The sequence below is a fragment of the Sphaeramia orbicularis genome, chromosome 16, assembly GCF_902148855.1.
Source record: "Sphaeramia orbicularis chromosome 16, fSphaOr1.1, whole genome shotgun sequence".
Lineage (NCBI taxonomy): Eukaryota > Metazoa > Chordata > Actinopteri > Kurtiformes > Apogonidae > Sphaeramia > Sphaeramia orbicularis.
Window position 1 is genome coordinate 23,170,511 of NC_043972.1, and position 18,985 is coordinate 23,189,495.

An 18,985-nucleotide genomic window follows, 5' to 3' on the forward strand; every position below is an offset into this window, starting at 1 on the left:
CACAAATGTCTGAGAGTAACATGAAGCTTTCAACATATCTCAGACAATAGAACAGAATACAATACAATACAAACTTTACTGTCATTGCAGAATTAGAAAAAAACATGCACCAACATTTACTGTACCATACCCAACTTAAGAAGTAATCAGTAATAATTACTTAAAACCACACATACACAACAACATCATGCAAAAATAAATATGTAAAATGAAACTGTCATAGGCAGTGCGTTTGCCGGAGGCCTTTGACTGAGAACTTTGGCTGATATTTTCACACTTTATAACCTGATACTAGTCATTTTTCTGCAAAATTGAGGGAGTCATGGTCAAAAATTGAATACTTTGAAAATCAAGACCTTGTGTTTGAGCTTTTAAGGTCAAGTTAGTTTCGAGGTCAAGTTAGTTGATATCCATCTTAGTTTTCAAGATAGAAGCCGTTTTGTGAATATGCAAATTAGGCGTTTGAGCCCTGGTCACTTCAGAGGCCAGTAACTCAAAATCTATCTATCTATCTATCTATCTATCTATCTATCTATCTATCTATCTATCTATCTATCTATCTATCTATCTATCTATCTATCTATGTATATATACATGACATATGAGGTAGGTAATCGATAGAGAATAGAATTTCCAATAATATAGTGTTAGTTTGAAATTGCTACGATGAACAGAACGGAAGTAATTAACGATAAACAAATTTTACATACGTTACTACAGCAACCGGAAGTCACGCAACTTAGAGTTGTGAAATTTGACATATGAGAAGGGACTTGCACAGAGATGTAGCATGTTAACATTTGGTATGATTGGATGAATATTGACGACATTACAGCCAGCTGAAATTTCATAAATCTGAATTTACTGACCCCCTGAAATTTACCCCGGGGTGCGAACGCTAACATCATAATGCATACCATCGGATGCAGAATGGAAAAATGCACAATTTGGCTTTGGTGTCAAGTTGATACAATGACATTGTGATGGTGAAATGTCCATTTTGAACTTTGCCCTATTTCTCAGCTGTACTTTGGCCTACTATTGGAAAAAAGTAATCAGGTCGACTAGATAACACGGCAAATCATTTGGTCATGGTTTGATATCAGTAATGCTTGAAAAGTGACTGCTAGAGCACATATAGATAAACAAACAAACAAACAAACAAACAAACAAACAAACAAACAAACAGACAGACAAACAAACAGACAGACATACGAACTAACCAATATGTCTGACCTCCAGCAAACAATAACTATAAAACAGGATAACAGCAATTGCCCTGATGTCCTTGTATTGCACACTGAAATAAATGGGTCCATAGTGCAGAAGGTTTTAGTTTGTTCAGCTCAGTGTTGGCTCTTGAATAAAAACAGTTGGTTGTTTCCCTTCTGTGTCTCTATGTAGTTTGAGGCTGTCAGACACATTTTCACAGATACTGATCCATCCAGTGTATCTAATACACTCATAGAAACACAAAGAAAAATACAAACTCACACTTTAAAGTGACTTTTCCAAGGTGATGACTTGCTCAAAGACAGATGAACTAAATAGACTCACCAAATCGCCCACATAATTAAGATAGTCAAAGATGAAGAGAATGGCGGCAACACAGGAAGCCAGAGCTGATATCATACTGGCGATCACTGCTTTGTCCATCTGTGGAACAGAGACATGTCAGTGAACTGAACCAGCTGACTGACAGTGTTGTCACGGTGTTGATGAGCTACTGACCAGAGTGGTGTCCTGTCTTGAACGAGCAATGAGTGTCAGAGCTCCCGTTTTGATGCACTGTGGGAAACCACAGACAAAACAGCTGTCACATAAACATTAGATGATACTTTAACATGTGAAACAGCTGAACAGATGAGAATTGAACATCAGAGATCACCTGAGATGAGGACTGACCACATGTAACAAACCAAAGGCTAGATGTGTTACTGATCATTATGGATTATTACTATTATAGATTTATATTTAGACATGTCTTTGTATTTAATGAAGTTCTTCCAAAGCACATGTAAACTTGAACTTCCTCAGATCTACTTCACACTTGGTATTTTCTCTTTCTGCAACTTAAAATAAAAAGAATATGAAAATTCAGTAAGAATGAACAATTAGAGTTTGAACATATCAGGTCTGAGGTCTAGAACATCACACATATAAATACAGATGAGCACAGTGAAGATGACTGAAGCATATTATATAGAGTACATATATATATATATATATATATATATATATATATATATATATATATATATATATATATATAGAGAGAGAGAGAGAGAGAGAGAGAGAGAGAGAGAGAGAGAGAGAGAGAGAGAGAGAGTTTTTCCAGACACCTCACAATTTGCATATTGTTATGACCCTGGGTCACAATTTGTCTATTTGTGTTCTATGTATATATGTTTCTGTTTAGTGTGTGTGTTCTCCCCCGTCCTGTAGGTGTGCTGTTTCCTTTTGTGTCTGTTTGTTTTGCAGGAAGCAGATTGGTGGAGGGTGATTGCCCGGCCCCTTTAAAAATGTCCCTGGAAGTTCACTTCGTGCTCTCTCTTGCTTCCTGCCAGCGTCCAACCCTGTGTTCCTGCGTGTGTGACTGTCAGTCTTTGTGTGTTTGTGTTAATTCGAGTTTGTATATAGTTATAAATAGTATTTTTGGTAAATTGATCCTTTTCTGGTAGGAGAGGTCGACTCTTTTGTTTTTCCCATTTTCTCCTGTTTTTTGGTTAGGGAGTTTAGGTAAGTTTTCTGTATTTTATTTATTTCTTGACTTTATTTTGGAGTAGGTAATTTAGTTTGAACTCCCAAGAAGATATTTTGTTTGTTGTTTTAGCCGTGTCCTCCCCTAACCCTCCTTTAGTTGTTTAAAAAAAAGTAATAATAATAAATATTGTGAATTGTAGTTTCGGCTGACGTGTGTGCTTGGGAGCTAGGAGGGGACAAAAGTGAGCATATTATGTTCGCCCTGGTGAACCCCTAGGCTGGGGTGTAACAGTATGTCCTCATTTTCAGCTGCTTTTCATTTTATCCTATTTGTACTTTTCATGTTAGAATTGTGTGTTTTTACATATACATTAAAATACTGATTTTGACTTCCACGGTGTTCTGGCCTTCATTACTGGTTTCAAGCTGCCCTCCTGATCCTCAGACCAGCATAGAGCCGCCTTCCTCAGGTCAGTCACATTCTGCTTGTTAAGTCTCACTTCATAGTGCTATAAAACTCATTTCCTGGTCCAGTCAGTTACAGTGGTGCCTGTATGCTCACTTACTTCAACTTATTTCTTAAATGAGGTACCAGTTAGTCTCCAGAATGGGCTACTTTAATCTATTTCCACCATATACAACGATATAACTGCAGTAGATTGTTTAAGTGTCTTAAATCCTATTTTGCTCCTATGCGTGTCACTTCACTTCATACTCAGTTGTGTGTTGACATGAAGTATTAATTTATATTCTTTCCTCTGAACTGGACAACACTAATAAAGGTCTGACATACGAAACATCAAGAGCAAAGTGAATCCATAAAGATCTGGTTTAACAAATGGAGTGGAAAGAAATCTTAGTTTCATTCTCACTGAACTTTACTTTTCAATTTTATCCACTTCCTCTGCTTCTTCTTTATGTATTTAATTAATGTTAAGGACGTAACATGTTCAGGGTTTTATTAAAATGTGTTATATTATTTATGTAAAACATTAATAGACTGATAGAGTTGTGGCTTACAGTCACAGATGTCAATATCCCAACAGCTCTGTCTCTGTTTAAACACATGATGCTGATTCAACGTGATGATGTAGGGTTTTGGATTAAAATGTAATGAACATTTCAAACTCACACACACAGGTGATATGACAAACAGTCCAAACTGAACAGCCCAAGTACTCTCCTTTGTGGCGATGATGCTTCCGAAAGTGAGGAGCAACAAAGCAATCACTATCATCATTGCCTGCAGACGGAAAAACAGATTTCACAAACAAACACACTGGGAGTAAACAAACAAGATGAAATAATGCAATAGATTATCACTGAATTTGTGATTAATTACAGCTTTAGTCTTGAATTTAAATCAATAGTTACAATACGACTGTGCTACTAATGCTGATCAACCACTGAAATAACATTCACACGGAGGCCTGGGTAATACAGTCAAACAAGTTATCAGTCAATAAAGATAATTATCACAAATGTAAAGCCACTATTTCTTTAATGACTGAAAGTTGAAGAAATTAGTTGTATGTGGTTTTAAACTATTCACAGAATGAATAGTTGAAGAAGCTGATGACAACATAAAACAAGAAACAACATAAAAATATAAAAGATGCAATGAGATGAAAACATGTTATGTTATGTTATGTTACGTTATGTTATTCACTCAAGAAGACTGTTAAAAAGATGTGTGTGGAATGGATTTATTCAGTAACAGATATTTTCGAGATGAGGTTATTTTATATTTGTTTTGTTATGTTTTCCATTAATAATATGGAATGCAGAGAAAGTCTTCAAAAGATAAGCTCATAAAATGAATAAAACTGCACCCAGACATTATAATCATTTTCGGAGACATTAGGTTCTACTTCACAATGCATTTGAATCATGTTTGATTGTGCCATGTTAATTGCTTTGGCCTAAAACTTTCTAAGCTTTCAGCTGCCTGTTGTTCTGTATATAGTTGTAAAAAGAGCCATTTAAAGACAGTTATGAAACGCTTTGATGTCACCAGTGATCACGGGGTTCATGGAGGCCTGAATAGTTCCAAACAAACCGAGCACTGTCATGTTCTTCGATGGGACAGACAGCAGTAAGTGCATTATTGCAGGGTAAATCTCGCTACTGTATGTATGGTTGTGTCAGTTATGCTTTTGAGTAGTGAGGTTGACCACTGAAAGGACTGCATTTATTACTTTGAAAACTCTTAAATTTTAGAGAGAAAGGTTCATGTTAGCTTGGGTAGGCTACTAACGTGAGTGGTGTTAACTTTACAAGTTCATTCATTCTGCAATTGAACTGTACTCGTAAAGAGATAGCGAATTTGTAATTTTTACCCTCGGCCACACTGACCGCAGGGTATTGTTGTCTGTTGGTCGTCTGTCTGTCCCAAAAACTTTGCCATGCGCTGATAAGTCAGGCCACTAGGGGCAGACCCCCAGAGAGTTGGCCGGAGTCAGCCATATACACTCTGTGGATATCTGCGTGTACTCGCGTTTTCGGACCACGCTCAATGCGGAGCCAAATCGAACGTGACAGTGCACAGCATAGTTAAAAAAAAGGGATGAATGAAAATGCCTCTGAAAACCATCATTTGGAAAAACGAACACCGGAGTCTCAACTTCTTGTCCAGCTTCACTGTGGCTAGACAGTGGAGACGCGATAGAGCGGAGGAATGGGTGAGAGAAATGGAACTAAACAATACTAACTTTCGCCAGTATTTTGCTCAAGCCTGTGAAAATGACCCTAATGTTAACGCAGTTGTTAACAATGTAATGTTAAAGTGGGTATAGGCGACACAGGCGGCTGCCTAGGATGCTAGGGTTTCTTGTGGTGAACAGTTGTACAAAGAAGGATCATTTTTTGTGCACTGTGGTGGACCTTAACCTTAAGCAGATACGGGAACCTTATTTAATCGTTTAACCGCTTGGCAAACTATATTAATGTAAATATTTTTAAAATAATTTTATTTTTAGCGCACTGATCTCTACTTCCTGTGGGTTACTTCCTTAGCATTAGCCACATTAGCTGAAGGCCTTAAAATTTTTTAGCTCATACTTTTATCTTTTGTGGTTTCCTTAATTTTAAAGCAAGGGACCTTTCGGGTAAACAGCGCCCCCATTAATTTAAAAGGTGGATGATATTTTTTTTCTTTCTTTCTTTTTATGATGAACCTTATTTAAAAAGTGAGGGGGTTTTCTTTTTTAGGCATATGTAATTTTATATTTTCAAACTCTTTTATTTTAATAAATGTATTTTTTAAATGAGTAATTGTCTTTTTTATTTGGATGGTATTTATTTTGGGACATCATATTTTAAACCTAACATTGAATGAATTTTGATGTTGCTCAATTTTAGCTTGACACTTTTTTGTAGAAGTTTCTTTTATTTTTTTATTTTTAAAAAAAATCATAGAAGTTTATTTTATTTCTTTGTACTATTTATTTATTTATTTATTTATTTATTTAAAGGTTTTTTTTTTATTTTAGGACATACTTTTTTCATGGGTCAAGTGTGTTTTTATTTAAGGGGTACATTTATTTTTTCAGATGCTTCTTTTTAAATAAATCACAATCTCTTTTTTTTGGATACTTTTTTGGGCTGTTGCACCTCTGGGCCATCGTAGTCTAGCAATACAAATGATGAGGAAGAAGTATAAGAGAGAAGAGAAAAAGGCAGTCAATTTAAATTTACTTCCATCCAAAAACTAAAACTAGATTTTACTTGTATTTGTATATCAATGTAAAATAACTCCAATACTGTTATCATTAAAACAAATACTAAAATGTAAAAGATGGCTTGCAACTTTCTCATCAATCTTGCATGAATTGTAAAATCTACTATAAACAGAATATTGATCCATGCCTGCACAGTGTTATGTCCCACATCCCTGGAGGTACCCCTGAACCTGATAACTTTATCATATCATTATCATTATCATATTAAGCACCAAGATGCAGTCATTCATCAGCAGTGGATGGAAACACAGGTTCACTTTTATCTTACCGCAGCTCCTGCCACTGACTGTCGTCTGACGGTGACGATCGTCTGATCGCCTAGCGCCATGGAGTGAACCAGCACCGTATCTCCCGTGTCATCAAAGTTCGAATACATGTCTGCAAGTAGAGTGAAGCTGCAGATGTTTAAGTGAGATCACAGTTAATCAGTGATCATAGATGAGATCAGCTGATCAGGTCAGGTGTGGATCACTGAGGAGGAGTTGTATGATGCCAAGATAAAGTTGTAAAAACTGGACAAAGCTGGTCATCAGGTGAATCTGAGTTAATATTAACTCTAACAGACCTGGAATAGTTTTAGGAACACCTAACTGACACAATTTTGCATTTACGAATTTACTGAAATCCATAAAACAATGGCTGTAAAATTTGATTATTGTGTCTGTCCCTCACAAAGTATGTTAATGAGGATGATGATGTTTCTAGTCTATATCAAACCTATACTAAAGTAAATGTAGAACATTTATTAAATATGTATGTTCCTGGTGTTTTTCAGTAATTTCATTTACTGAACATGTACAAGTTTCCAAACAGATTTTTATGATCAACTGAACATAAACAACAAATGAAACTTCATGAAATTACACCAGTTCACCTCAGAGCTTCCACTGTGACTAAAAAGAACACGTCTGCTATCATCATTTTGAACACACTGATGATATTATATAGTGTCACAGTCACCAAGGGGAACATAAGGTAGCTATAACTAGGCCAATTAATTGCTTAAGTTAACCTTTAGAACTTGAACAAAAGCATCCCCTCAATCAAAAAGTAGCATTTTTAATGAATAATGAAATGTGTGTCACACAGTTACCGACTAATGATTATCCTGAACACATTTGCCTTTTTTTTTTTTCTGTCGGCGATGCAAGGAAAGTAGTATAATGTTTTAGTGGGTAACTAAAGTAACTCGACTGCTACAGATATTATATCACTTCCTGTCTGGACAACCACACTGCAGGTAAACCCAACAATAAGAAGGCTGCTGTGAGCTACAGCGCCACCTGGCTGCAGGAAAAGGGAGTACTGCTGTCCAGCACATAGTATGAGCATGCACATATACACTTATTCCACACATATTATACACATCACACATATAGGCACACATATACTGCTGAGTACACAGTGAGAGTATACACATATTATATACATCTGTAAAGACAAATCCAATCTGATCTGATCTGTTCTGCTCCATTCCAGGTTTAAAAATATGGTGTTTGATATTGTCCCTGAACCAGAGAAAGGAAGCTTCAGTGTAAAAGCTCGATTCCTGGGGGTCGAGATGGAAGAGTTTCTGCTCAAATACCAGGTACAAAATAGGTCAAGAAGTGGGCTCACCTAGACTAAATACTGTATCAAAAACTAGCCAAATACTAGGTAAAATCAAAGCGGGCTTTATCCTGTGCAACAAGTAGAGGAACCAGAGACGATCTGGCCTAAAACCAAAAATGAACCTTAACATGCTTTGAACGTCTGACTACTGGCTTCTATGCCTCTCTTGTACGGTGGAAGTTACATGGAATTTTCACACCCTCTAACCTGTATCCACTGGGCTCCCTCCACTGCTCTATGTGCCCCATGAATTTGTCATGTTCACCCCCCACCACCACCACCACAGCTCCCCAGCTTGCTGTATATGAAAACTCTCACTGAGCTAGATGAATTCTGTGGGCGTAGTCTCATCTGGGCGACTTCATGAATAGTAATGAGCTCAGGTATTAACACGTCACACTGACCAGCTTTAATAATTGACCTGATTTCTCCACTTATTTCTTTTTCAGTGTCAATAGCAGACAGAGGAGGTAGTGGTTCATTTTCAAATTTACTACAGAACACAAACACCTATGGACCGAACATATTTTAAAAAATAAGAGTAAAAACAGTTTCGTGTGGCAGGGAACCTTCATTGTCATGTTCATACAAAGCCATGTAAATGGTGACAACAGAATACAGCTGCGATGAACTGGCGACTTGTCCAGGGTGTACCCCGCCTTCGCCCCTGTGTAGCTGGGATAGGCTCCAAGCAACCCCCGTGACCCTAGTGAGGATAAAGCGGGTTCAGAAAATGAATGAGAATACAGCTTTGCACAGATGTGTCCAGCAGACGTCTGCTTTGGGTCCGAGTACAGACGGACACCCAGATCAGACCGATCTCGTGACTAAATTCGATCCAATCCGATCTTCTAAAAAATGCCCTATCGGCAGCCGATACCCATTATTAGATCGGATCGGGACATCCCTAGTTTGATCCGAATACTATTGTGTGAAAGAAAAACTACCTGAACAAAAATAAATCAAGCTTGGTTTGTACTTTATGGTGTGGAAACACACAAGTGTCAGATTTGAAGCTCAGAAGAGGTGGTATATAAACACTGCAGAAAAATGTCATAACTTATGGTACTGTTTGAATCCCTCCTGCAGCTTCCTCGAGTCAGTCCCTCCAGGATTTTGCAGGATTTCTTTTTGATTGTTGCGGCCTAAAATGCCTGACTTTGTGGCAGCTTTTCCAAAAAAATTGCAGTAAAAGTTGCGATGATTTGAGGCTTCTTTTATTAAAGTCTCAGGAACATGGACATTTACACATTACCTAGAACAGTCTTTTTTGAGTTTTTAGCCTTAAAAAGCACCAGGAAGCAATGATTTTAAACAAAACAGGCTTTTTTTCATTCATTCATTTATTTGTTTTGAGCAGAAGAAAAATTTAAACATTTTTTGTGTACAAGGAACTAATATCAGAGCAAATACATTAATAAAGATGATCAAGACAAAATAACAATTGCCATGTAATAACAAAATAAATTCAACATGTACTGCTCAAAAAGGAGTGGGAAGAAGAAAACTGATTAAATCCCACCCCCATCTCACATTTATACAACACAACACGTGACTTTTGCTTCCTTAATGATATAGTAGTATATTTAGGGTTAGGGTTAGATGGGTTACATGCACACACAGAGACACACATACACACACAGACACACATACACACACAGACAGACATGCACACAGTGACACACATGCACACACAGAGACACACGTACACACTGTTGTGGGAGTTTCCCGTCAGTCAAAATCAGATGAAGACTATATTCTGACACTAATTTACCGTAACTGAACACTAAGTCCTATTTTAATAGAAGTTAAAAAACTTAACTTAACTATACACTATTCCTAAGTGGTGATCTGATACAGACACATCTGTATCAAAGATGAGCCAAGCCAGTCAGTCTTCAGAGCCTTACATGTGTTTTTTCATGAAGCACACAAAGTAAACACACGGGACGGTTCTCCGGAGAAGAGCCGACGTCGTTCTGAATTCACAAGCTTTTATACCCTTTTTCCCATCCTTCTAGAAGGTTCGGGGTGTTTTTCCACTGGCAGAAACCCTCCCACGGTTTCTATCACCCCTGGAAGCTCCTTCCATTAAAACCATCTTTGGTCAGGCACATCCGTGTTGTTTATCCTACTTGCTGCATACACACTAGGTCATTTTTGGTCTTCTTATCACTTCTTTTGTTTCTTCTCAATTAGGTAGTGCAGCTGTGCGGTCACATGCCCAGACACGTGCCAGATGAGCCACTAGTTGGTCTGGGTGTACTGCCAGTGGCCTTGGACACACTGCCCAAGAGTTACAAACCTTCTAAGATCAGATGCATAAGTTTGCAGCTGGTCACTAAACTTCATATGACAAACAGCAGAGAATCCTTCTATCCCAAATCGTTTACTATTAGTTACATAAGCTTGCACGTGCAGGGCCTTCTCCATGGAAAAAAAAAAACACGTGCAGGGCCTTCTCCAAACAGAGTATCTCTCTACATTATTTACATTATCTAAACAGTGTATCCCTCTACATTATTTACATTATTTTATTTTGTACAACACACAGACACACACACACATGCACACACAAAGACAGACAGGCACACAGGGCAGCCAAACTTGGGTTGCTTTCAAACACATAAGAGTAAACATTAATATTAACACCAAGTTTAATGACTATTTTCGTTTGTGAGCTTGTTTTTTAACTCCACACACAGACTTGTGCTCGCACTCCCTCATGCACTCACACACACACACACACACACACGCATAATACACAGAAAGGAAAGCATGCCTCTACAGGTTCTTTCTTCTTCTCTTCTATTGCCTTATAGAGTATATCTGTGCTAACCTTGACCGTTTCAGCTCCTGCTGTTGTTCTGGATCCAACAGCCTCTGTCATTGGGACTTGTCTCATCTTTCCTCTTCCAGTTTCAGCTGTTCTCCTGCATGTTTTGCAGTTGAAAAGTATCTGTGGAGCAGCCACTTTTGTTCGTGTTCCACCACAATATTGCAGGCAGTGCAGAACAGTACACTTCGGTTTTTGTGTAACACATCTGGAAACTGACTTGCACGAACTTTGGCAGTGATATTTGTTGGTAAATATGAGTTTTTTGAATCGCACATGTCTTCATCTTCTCAACCGTTAACAAAGAAGTGAATGTGATGACGTACATGTCACGTATACAGGGGTGGGTGAAAGGGGGCTAAGGTGATTAGTCAGATTTGCGGAAAATTCACGGTGATTGGACAAAATTGCAGCGCCGTGCAGAATTCGTGGTGATTGGTTGAATTTGCGTTAATAGTTGCAATCACAACATTGCAAATTCCTGGAGGGACTGTCTAGTGTTTATAGGTTGATGTCAAACTAGTTTAGAGATGCATTATTGCCACCATGTGGACTGTGATCACTGCATTCATTCATGACTCAATCTCCTTTTGTTTCACTTATGAGTGTGTGCTGAGTCAAATGCATAGTGGTGACAAAAGTAAGCGCTTGTTTGGTTCTTTGGTCTTGGTTTGGTGTTTGTTGTATGGTTTGGAAAGTTTTACACCAGTACACATTACTGTTTAATAACCCGTTGAAATCATTTATTAATATATTTATGTATGTGATTGTCAACTTTGTAAAGGTTACAGATTCCAAACAGCTGACTCTTCCCTCTAAAAGTTCTCTTTTGAGTGTATTTTGTCCATAGGAGTCTTTTTAGTTCAGAGGATGATAACTGGTGACACAGTTAAAAACCCTAATGTTGGATGACACATGATGTAAGACAGGAAAAAGAAGTCTACTCTGAACTGACAAACGTTATATGTCATTTTTACATTTAGATGCTTGTGAATCTGATACACTGGATCTTTAACCATATTTAATACAAATATCTGAAATGAAAACATAGGATACAAAACTTAAGGATAATGTTGGATGCTGATTGTAAGACACTGAGGAACATTTACAAGTGCATGTGAATGTGAACAACATCTATTACAGACAGAACACATGTTACTCTTGAACATTAAAACCATCACAAAGAAGAGGCGGGGCATCAGGAGCAGGAGGCAGGGCTGTTTATGTGACGATACTGTCGTAATTTGGAGGTTTCTGTAAACAACAACATGATCATAATTAAAATACATAACAGAAAAACAAGAATTTGATGAGAAATCATGTTATTAATCTGTTTCACCACTAGTAAAAACAAATATAACATCAAGGCTCCATCTGAAGTCCTGTATTATCACTACATACTCAATGTCTGTGCTAATATTCAACAAACCTCTGCAAATAAATCTAAATATGCATTTTGAGATACTGTTGGCAGGAACTATTATGTTCACACACAGATCAGATAATGACAGTGACCAGTGCCTGTGAATATGTCTAAGATAAGGACGATCACATGACATCACAGACCTCATATGGAGGGGGCGGAGCCACAGGTGGAGGTGGTGGAGACCATGATGCACTGGGCGTTGACCACAGGTCAGTGGGTGGAGGCAGTTGTGTAGTGGGTGGAGTCTGGTGTGTAGGCTGAGTCTGTGTAGTTATTACTGTTGGAGCGCCGAATAATCGAGCAGCGGTGAAAGCCTGACAAATAAATATGAACAAACCTGGTATAAAAATTACAAACTAACCTGAATGCACATTTACAGAGTTTTGTTTAATAGTTTTAGTCTTTCTCACATTTACAAAGGTACGCTTCTTATTTTAGCTGAACAGATTTCCAGAGTAACAGGTCTTGGTTTTAGAGTAATTCACATTTTCAGAGTTACAGTTTTAGGGTCACATTTACAAAGTTATGGTTCATATTTTCAGTTTAACACAGTTACATGATGACAATTCTTGATTTTATGCTAATTCACATTTATATGGTAACTGCTGTGAATATGACTGAGAATCAGAGGTGTCAAGTGACAAAGTACAAATACTTTGTTACCTTACTTAAGTAATAATTTTGGTTATCTATACTTAACTATACTTTACACTTTTTCACGGTATTATATGTACTTTCTGCTTGTTACATTTTAAAAATAGCCTGGTTACTCCTATTTCATTTTGGCTCGTTTTCATTCCGGCTTGTCATCGTTCAAAAAAAAAAAAAAAAAAAAATCCAGATAAATGGCACCATCTGAATAGAGTGAATTTGAGTGTGGTTGGATGAGGAGTATAAACATATACCATTCTGACACCCTGTTGGTTTGTACGCGATCCATCACACCTGACTTTTTGCACCATTCCAATACTTATATTCAACTAGTCATTATATCTTCTGCTCCATCAAACACGTTAATGCTCAGTAGTACATATATATGGTTCTTTAATACATTTGAATTGGACTCAAATGCGTTCATTTTCAATGGGCATATATGCAGCTGAAACAGGTAGAGTAGTGCATCCCACACTTTTCAACATTAACATTTTAATATAACATTATAGTCATTATGCCTTTTAGAATTTTTTTTTTTTTTGGGGGGGGGGGGTTGTGCACTGTAGGCCTCTGTGGTGCCACCTAAGCTTTTGTCCTAACGGCATTTTTTTCCCCTCACACTTACTTTTATACTTTAAGTAGTTTTGAAACCACTACCTTTACACTTTCACTGGAGTTGATACTTCCACTTCTACAGAAGTCTTTTTAAACCCTAGTATCTATACTTCTACCTGAAAAATGAAAGTGAATATTTTTGACACCTCTGCTGAGAATCATATTTACAGTCACGTTTCTTATTTTTAGTCTTAAGCCCTATTTGTACAGGGGTACTTTAATCTGTTGACCACTGATTTGAAAATTAACTCCCTACTTCTGTGTTTCATGCAGTACATATGTACAGGATGAGCTAAACCTGTTTTTTTCCTTCAAATTTGCTGATATTATTCAGTGATTCTGTTGTGAAGGGCTGGTACATCATGTACAGATAACTGGTCTACAGGTCATCCACATCATCTTCTGGCAGATTTAAATTTATGCTTTCAGTCAAAATCTACGCCATATTGTGATATGAACTTTCTGATTTACACCCAGATCACGTAAAACTTTATTTTGTCATCATCATCAGCCAGTGTGACCTAGAAATGGGTTGAATAAATCACAGACATGTTGATTCCCATAGGACTAATAGGGAGGTCATTTGTGGTGGAATTTTTCTCATAGAGGTTTTAAGATCACAGATGAATGACCTCCATAAATTATTACAAATAAATGGTCCATAGGTAGTACCAGTCCTGTACAAATAGGACTTAACTCACATTTATGCAGTTTTGGTTCTTGGTCTCATTTACACAGTTGCAGCTCTTTCAGTTCCACATGAACTTACATGTAAAAGTTCTTTTGACTGATATCTAGAGTTATGCATGGTTCTGTTTGAGTTTAACTCACATTTGCAGAGTTTTGGTTCATCGTCCAGCATCTTGGGGAAATGGCCAGGGACAGAATCATTTCAAACAAAGAAAGAATGAAGGAGAACCCAGATAAAATTGGGACTTTTTCGTCAACGTCCTGAGAAAAACAACAAAACAAAGCTTTAAGTACAGTGTGAATTTCTGCCTCTAAGTCTCTTTAAACCAAAACCATAAGAAAAGTTCAGGCGATCTCTAAGTTCATGATAAAAGGTGGTTTATAAGAGATAAGTTTAACAGCTTCAGATTGTCGGTCCATCACAAAAGTCTAAGAGTAACATGAAGCTTTCAACATATCCCACACAATAGAATAGAATAGAATAGAAGCTTTATTGTCATTGCATAATTAGGAATAATCATGCTACAAAATTTACTGTACCATACCCAACATAAAAAGTAATCAGTAATAATTACTTAAAACCACACATACACAACACAACAAAATCATGCAAAATAACAATGTAAAATAACCATAAAACAGCAAAACGGCAATTGCCCTGATGTCCCTGTATTGTACATTGAAATAAATGGGTCCATAGTGCAGAAGGTTTTAGTTTGTTCAGCTCAGTGTTGGCTCTCGGATAAAAACAGTTGGTTGTTTCCCTTCTGTGTCTCTATGTAGTTTGAGGCTGTCAGACACATTTTCACAGATACTGATCCATCCAATGTATGTAATACAGGCATAGAAACACAAAGAAAAATACAAACTCACACTTTAAAGTGACTTTTCCAAGGTGATGACATGCTCAAAGACAGATGAACTAAATAGACTCACCCAGTTACCCATATAATTAATAAGGTCGCAGATGTAGAGAATGGCGGCAACACAGGAAGCCAGAGCTGACACAGCACCGACAATCGTCACTTTGTCCATCTGTGGAACAGAGACATGTCAGTGTCCTGAACCAGCTGACTGACAGTGTTGTCATGGTGTTGATGAGTTACTGACCAGAGTGGTGTCCTGTCTTGAACGAGCAATGAGTGTCAGAGCTCCTGTTATGATGCACTGTGGGAAACCACAGACAAAACAGCTGTCACATAAACATTAGATGATACTTTAACATATGAAACAGCTGAACAGATTAGAACTGAACATCAGAGATCACCTGAGATGAGGACTGACCACATGTAACAAACCAAAAGCTGGATGTGTTACTGATTATTATGGATTATTACTATTATAGATTTATATTTAGACATGTCTTTGTATTTAATGAAGTTCTTCAAAAGCACATGCAGACTTTAACTTCCTCAGATCTACTTCACACTTGGTATTTTCTCTTTCTGAAGCTTAAAATAAAAAGAATATGAAAGCTCAATAAGGGTAAACAAGTGGTGCCTGGCACAATTAACCCCACCTCTCGCACATATTGTAGCTTTGGCATCCATTCAGCTGATGTCATCATGTCTATGCATGTGCTGATGTCAGCATATCAATTGCCTCTATATATGTGCCAAGTCTGAAGTAAATTGAAACAAAATGGATGTTTTTATAGACGTGTGAAATTCCACCCACTGTAAGTAAATGGGAGGAAAAAAACGATTGAAAAAATTCATAAAAAATTCATACTTTGACCTACTTTTCCCAAAATGTAATCACATCTCTTCTGGGTCACTGGCAATCTATTAGCCCAATTTGGTATATTTGTGTATATTATATAGTGTATATATTTGTATATAGTTTTGCTGCTAGAGTGTTAAGCAAACAAATAAAGAAACAAACTAGAAAAGCACTCAGAGAGCGCAGACCTCCACCAAGGCAGATCTGTCCCCCCCGATCACCACCAAAATTTAATCATTTGTTCATTGTGCCAACAACACAACATTTCCTGAAAATTTCATAAAAATCTGTCCATAACTTTTTGAGTTATCTTGCTAACCAAGCAACCAAGAAACCAAGCAACAAACCCTGGCAAAAACATAACCTCCTTGGCGGAGGTAACAAACCGAACCAAAAACAATACCCCTTGCCTCTCTACAACATCACAGATATAAATACAGATGAGAATATATATATATATATATATATATATATATATATATATATATATATATATATATATATATATATATATATATATATATTTAGAGAGAGAGAGACTTCATGTTTGATTTATTTTTTATTTATTTTACTTCATTTAGATGTCAGTCTCCCTCCCCACGACACAAGAACAAACTGAGGACATTAGGAATATGGAGGTGTTTAGGAGGCAGATCTTGTCAGCATTAAAGAGGCTGATGAATCTTCATCCCTGTCTTGTCCTGCTCCAGGCTGTGATTAAATGTTTAGGAGGCTGTATGAGGTTGCATATAGTATTTTTCCAGACATCTCACAATTTGCATATGAGCTCATTTTCAACTGCTTTTCATTTTATCTTATTTGTACTTTTCATTTTAGAATTGTATGTTTTTAAATATACATTAAAATACTGATTTTTACTAGAAATCCCACACCCGTCAACTCCTTTTCCTTTTCTATTCCAATCAAATGATAATTGTCATTCTTCCAGAGGGTCATGTCCTTGCTGCCAGCCTCCTGATTGACTTCCACGGTGTTCTGGCCTTCATTACTGGTTTCAAGCTGCCCTCCTGATCCTCAGACCAGCATAGAGCCGCCTTCCTCAGGTCAGTCACATTCTGCTTGTTAAGTCTCACTTCATAGTGCTATAAAACTCATTTCCTGGTCCAGTCAGTTACAGTGGTGCCTGCATGCTCACTTACTTCAACTTATTTCTTAAATGAGGTACCAGTTAGTCTCCAGAATGGGCTAATTTAATCTATTTCCACCACATACAGCGATATAACTGCAGTAGATTGTTTAAGTGTCTTAAATCCTATTTTGCTCCTATGCGTGTCACTTCACTTCATACTCAGTTGTGTGTTGACATGAAGTATTAATTTATATTCTTTCCTCTGAACTGGACAACACTAATAAAGGTCTGACATACGAAACATCAAGAGCAAAGTGAATCCATAAAGATCTGGTTTAACAAATGGAGTGGAAAGAAATCTTAGTTTCATTCCCACTGAACTTTACTTTTCAATTTTATCCACTTCCTCTGCTTCTTCTTTATGTATTTAATTAATGTTAAGGATGTAACATGTTCAGGGTTTTATTAAAATGTGTAATATTATTTATGTAAAACATTAATAGACTGATAGAGTTGTGGCTTACAGTCACAGATGTCAATATCCCAACAGCTCTGTCTCTGTTTAAACACATGATGCTGATTCAACGTGATGATGTAGGGTTTTGGATTAAAATGTAATGAACATTTCAAACTCACACACACAGGTGATATGACAAACAGTCCATACTGAACAGCCAAAGTGATCTCCTTTGTGGCGATGATGCATCCGAAAGTGAAGGGCAAGAAAGCAACCACTATCATCGCTCCCTGCAGACGGAAAAACAGATTTCACAAACAAACACACTGGGAGTAAACAAGATGAAATAATGCAATAGATTATCACTGAATTTGTGATTAATTACAGCTTTAGTCTTGAATTTAAATCAATAGTTACAATATGACTGTGCTACTAATGCTGATCAACCACTGAAATAGCATTCACACGGAGGCCTGGGTAATACAGTCAAACAAGTTATCAGTCAGTAAAGATAATTATCACAAATGTAAAGCCACTATTTCTTTAATGAATGAAAGTTGAAAGTTAAAGAAATTAGTTGTATATGGTTTTAAACTATTCACAGAATGAATAGTTGAAGAAGCTGACGACAACATAAAACAGGAAAGAACATAAAAATATACAAGATGCAATGAGAAGAAAACAGTTATGTTATGTTATGTTATGTTATGTTATGTTATGTTATGTTATGTTATGTTATGTTATGTTATGTTATGTTATGTTATTCACTCATGAAGACTGTTAAAAAGATGTGTGTGGAATGGATTTATTCAGTAACATATTTTTGAAATAGCATTCACATCTAGGCCTGGGCAATACAGTCAAACAAGTTATCAGTCAATAAGGATAATTATCACAATAAATGTAAAGTCACTATTTCTTTCATGAATGAAAGTTGAAGAAACTAGTGGTATGTGGTTTTAAAGAAGATGACGACGACAACATGAAACAGGAAACCACTTTTCACTACGAGAATAAAGTCGTTATTTAACGAGAATAAAGTTGTAGTTTTAAAAAAAACTCATTATTTAACGAGAATAAAGTCGTTATTTAACGAGAATGAAGTCGTTAATTAATGATAATAAAGTTGTTATATTTCGAGAATAAAGTCATAATAGAAGTTGTGCCTACTCATTGATGTAGAACTTGGAACATTTAGTGCAGTTCTTCTTTCATTTGGGGTTTGGCACAAAGGCTAAATACTGAGTCTATCCTCCCATTAACACATCAGTCTAAGGACTTTGAAGTGAGTTTGCACACATTTGGATTTGTTGTAAGAACCGATCTGATTTGTAGCAAATTGCCTCTTTTGTGGAAGAGAAACTGATGAAGTGTTCAGCTGTAGGGCTATCAGTGGTAACACAAGAGAACAATACAGAGAGGGTTTGGTGTTTCTGAACAA

General features: G+C 36.9%; 1 protein-coding gene across 1 annotated transcript; it reads right to left on the reverse strand.

Annotated features, from left to right (window-relative positions):
- Positions 1-12,080: 12,080 nt before the first annotated feature.
- LOC115435229 (extensin-like) lies at positions 12,081-14,465 on the reverse strand. Its single transcript, XM_030157509.1, has 3 exons — positions 14,417-14,465; positions 12,457-12,630; positions 12,081-12,144 (listed from the first exon to the last, which is right to left on the reverse strand). The coding sequence occupies exons 1-3, from the start codon at positions 14,435-14,437 to the stop codon at positions 12,112-12,114; spliced, it is 228 nt and encodes a 75-aa protein (XP_030013369.1). The 5' UTR covers positions 14,438-14,465; the 3' UTR covers positions 12,081-12,111.
- Between the last annotated feature and the right edge of the window lie 4,520 nt (positions 14,466-18,985).

What these genes read in the sequence shown, in the direction of transcription:
- LOC115435229 (XM_030157509.1), bottom strand. Translation starts at nt 14,437, where the DNA reads ATGAACCAAAACTCTGCAAAT. An exon ending in TGAACCAAAACTCTGCAAAT is followed by an intron (nt 12,631 to 14,416) that starts GTGAGTTAAACT and finishes TTTATTTGTCAG; the next exon opens with GCTTTCACCGCTGCTCGATT. An exon ending in CTCCGCCCCCTCCATATGAG is followed by an intron (nt 12,145 to 12,456) that starts GTCTGTGATGTC and finishes TGTTGTTTACAG; the next exon opens with AAACCTCCAAATTACGACAG.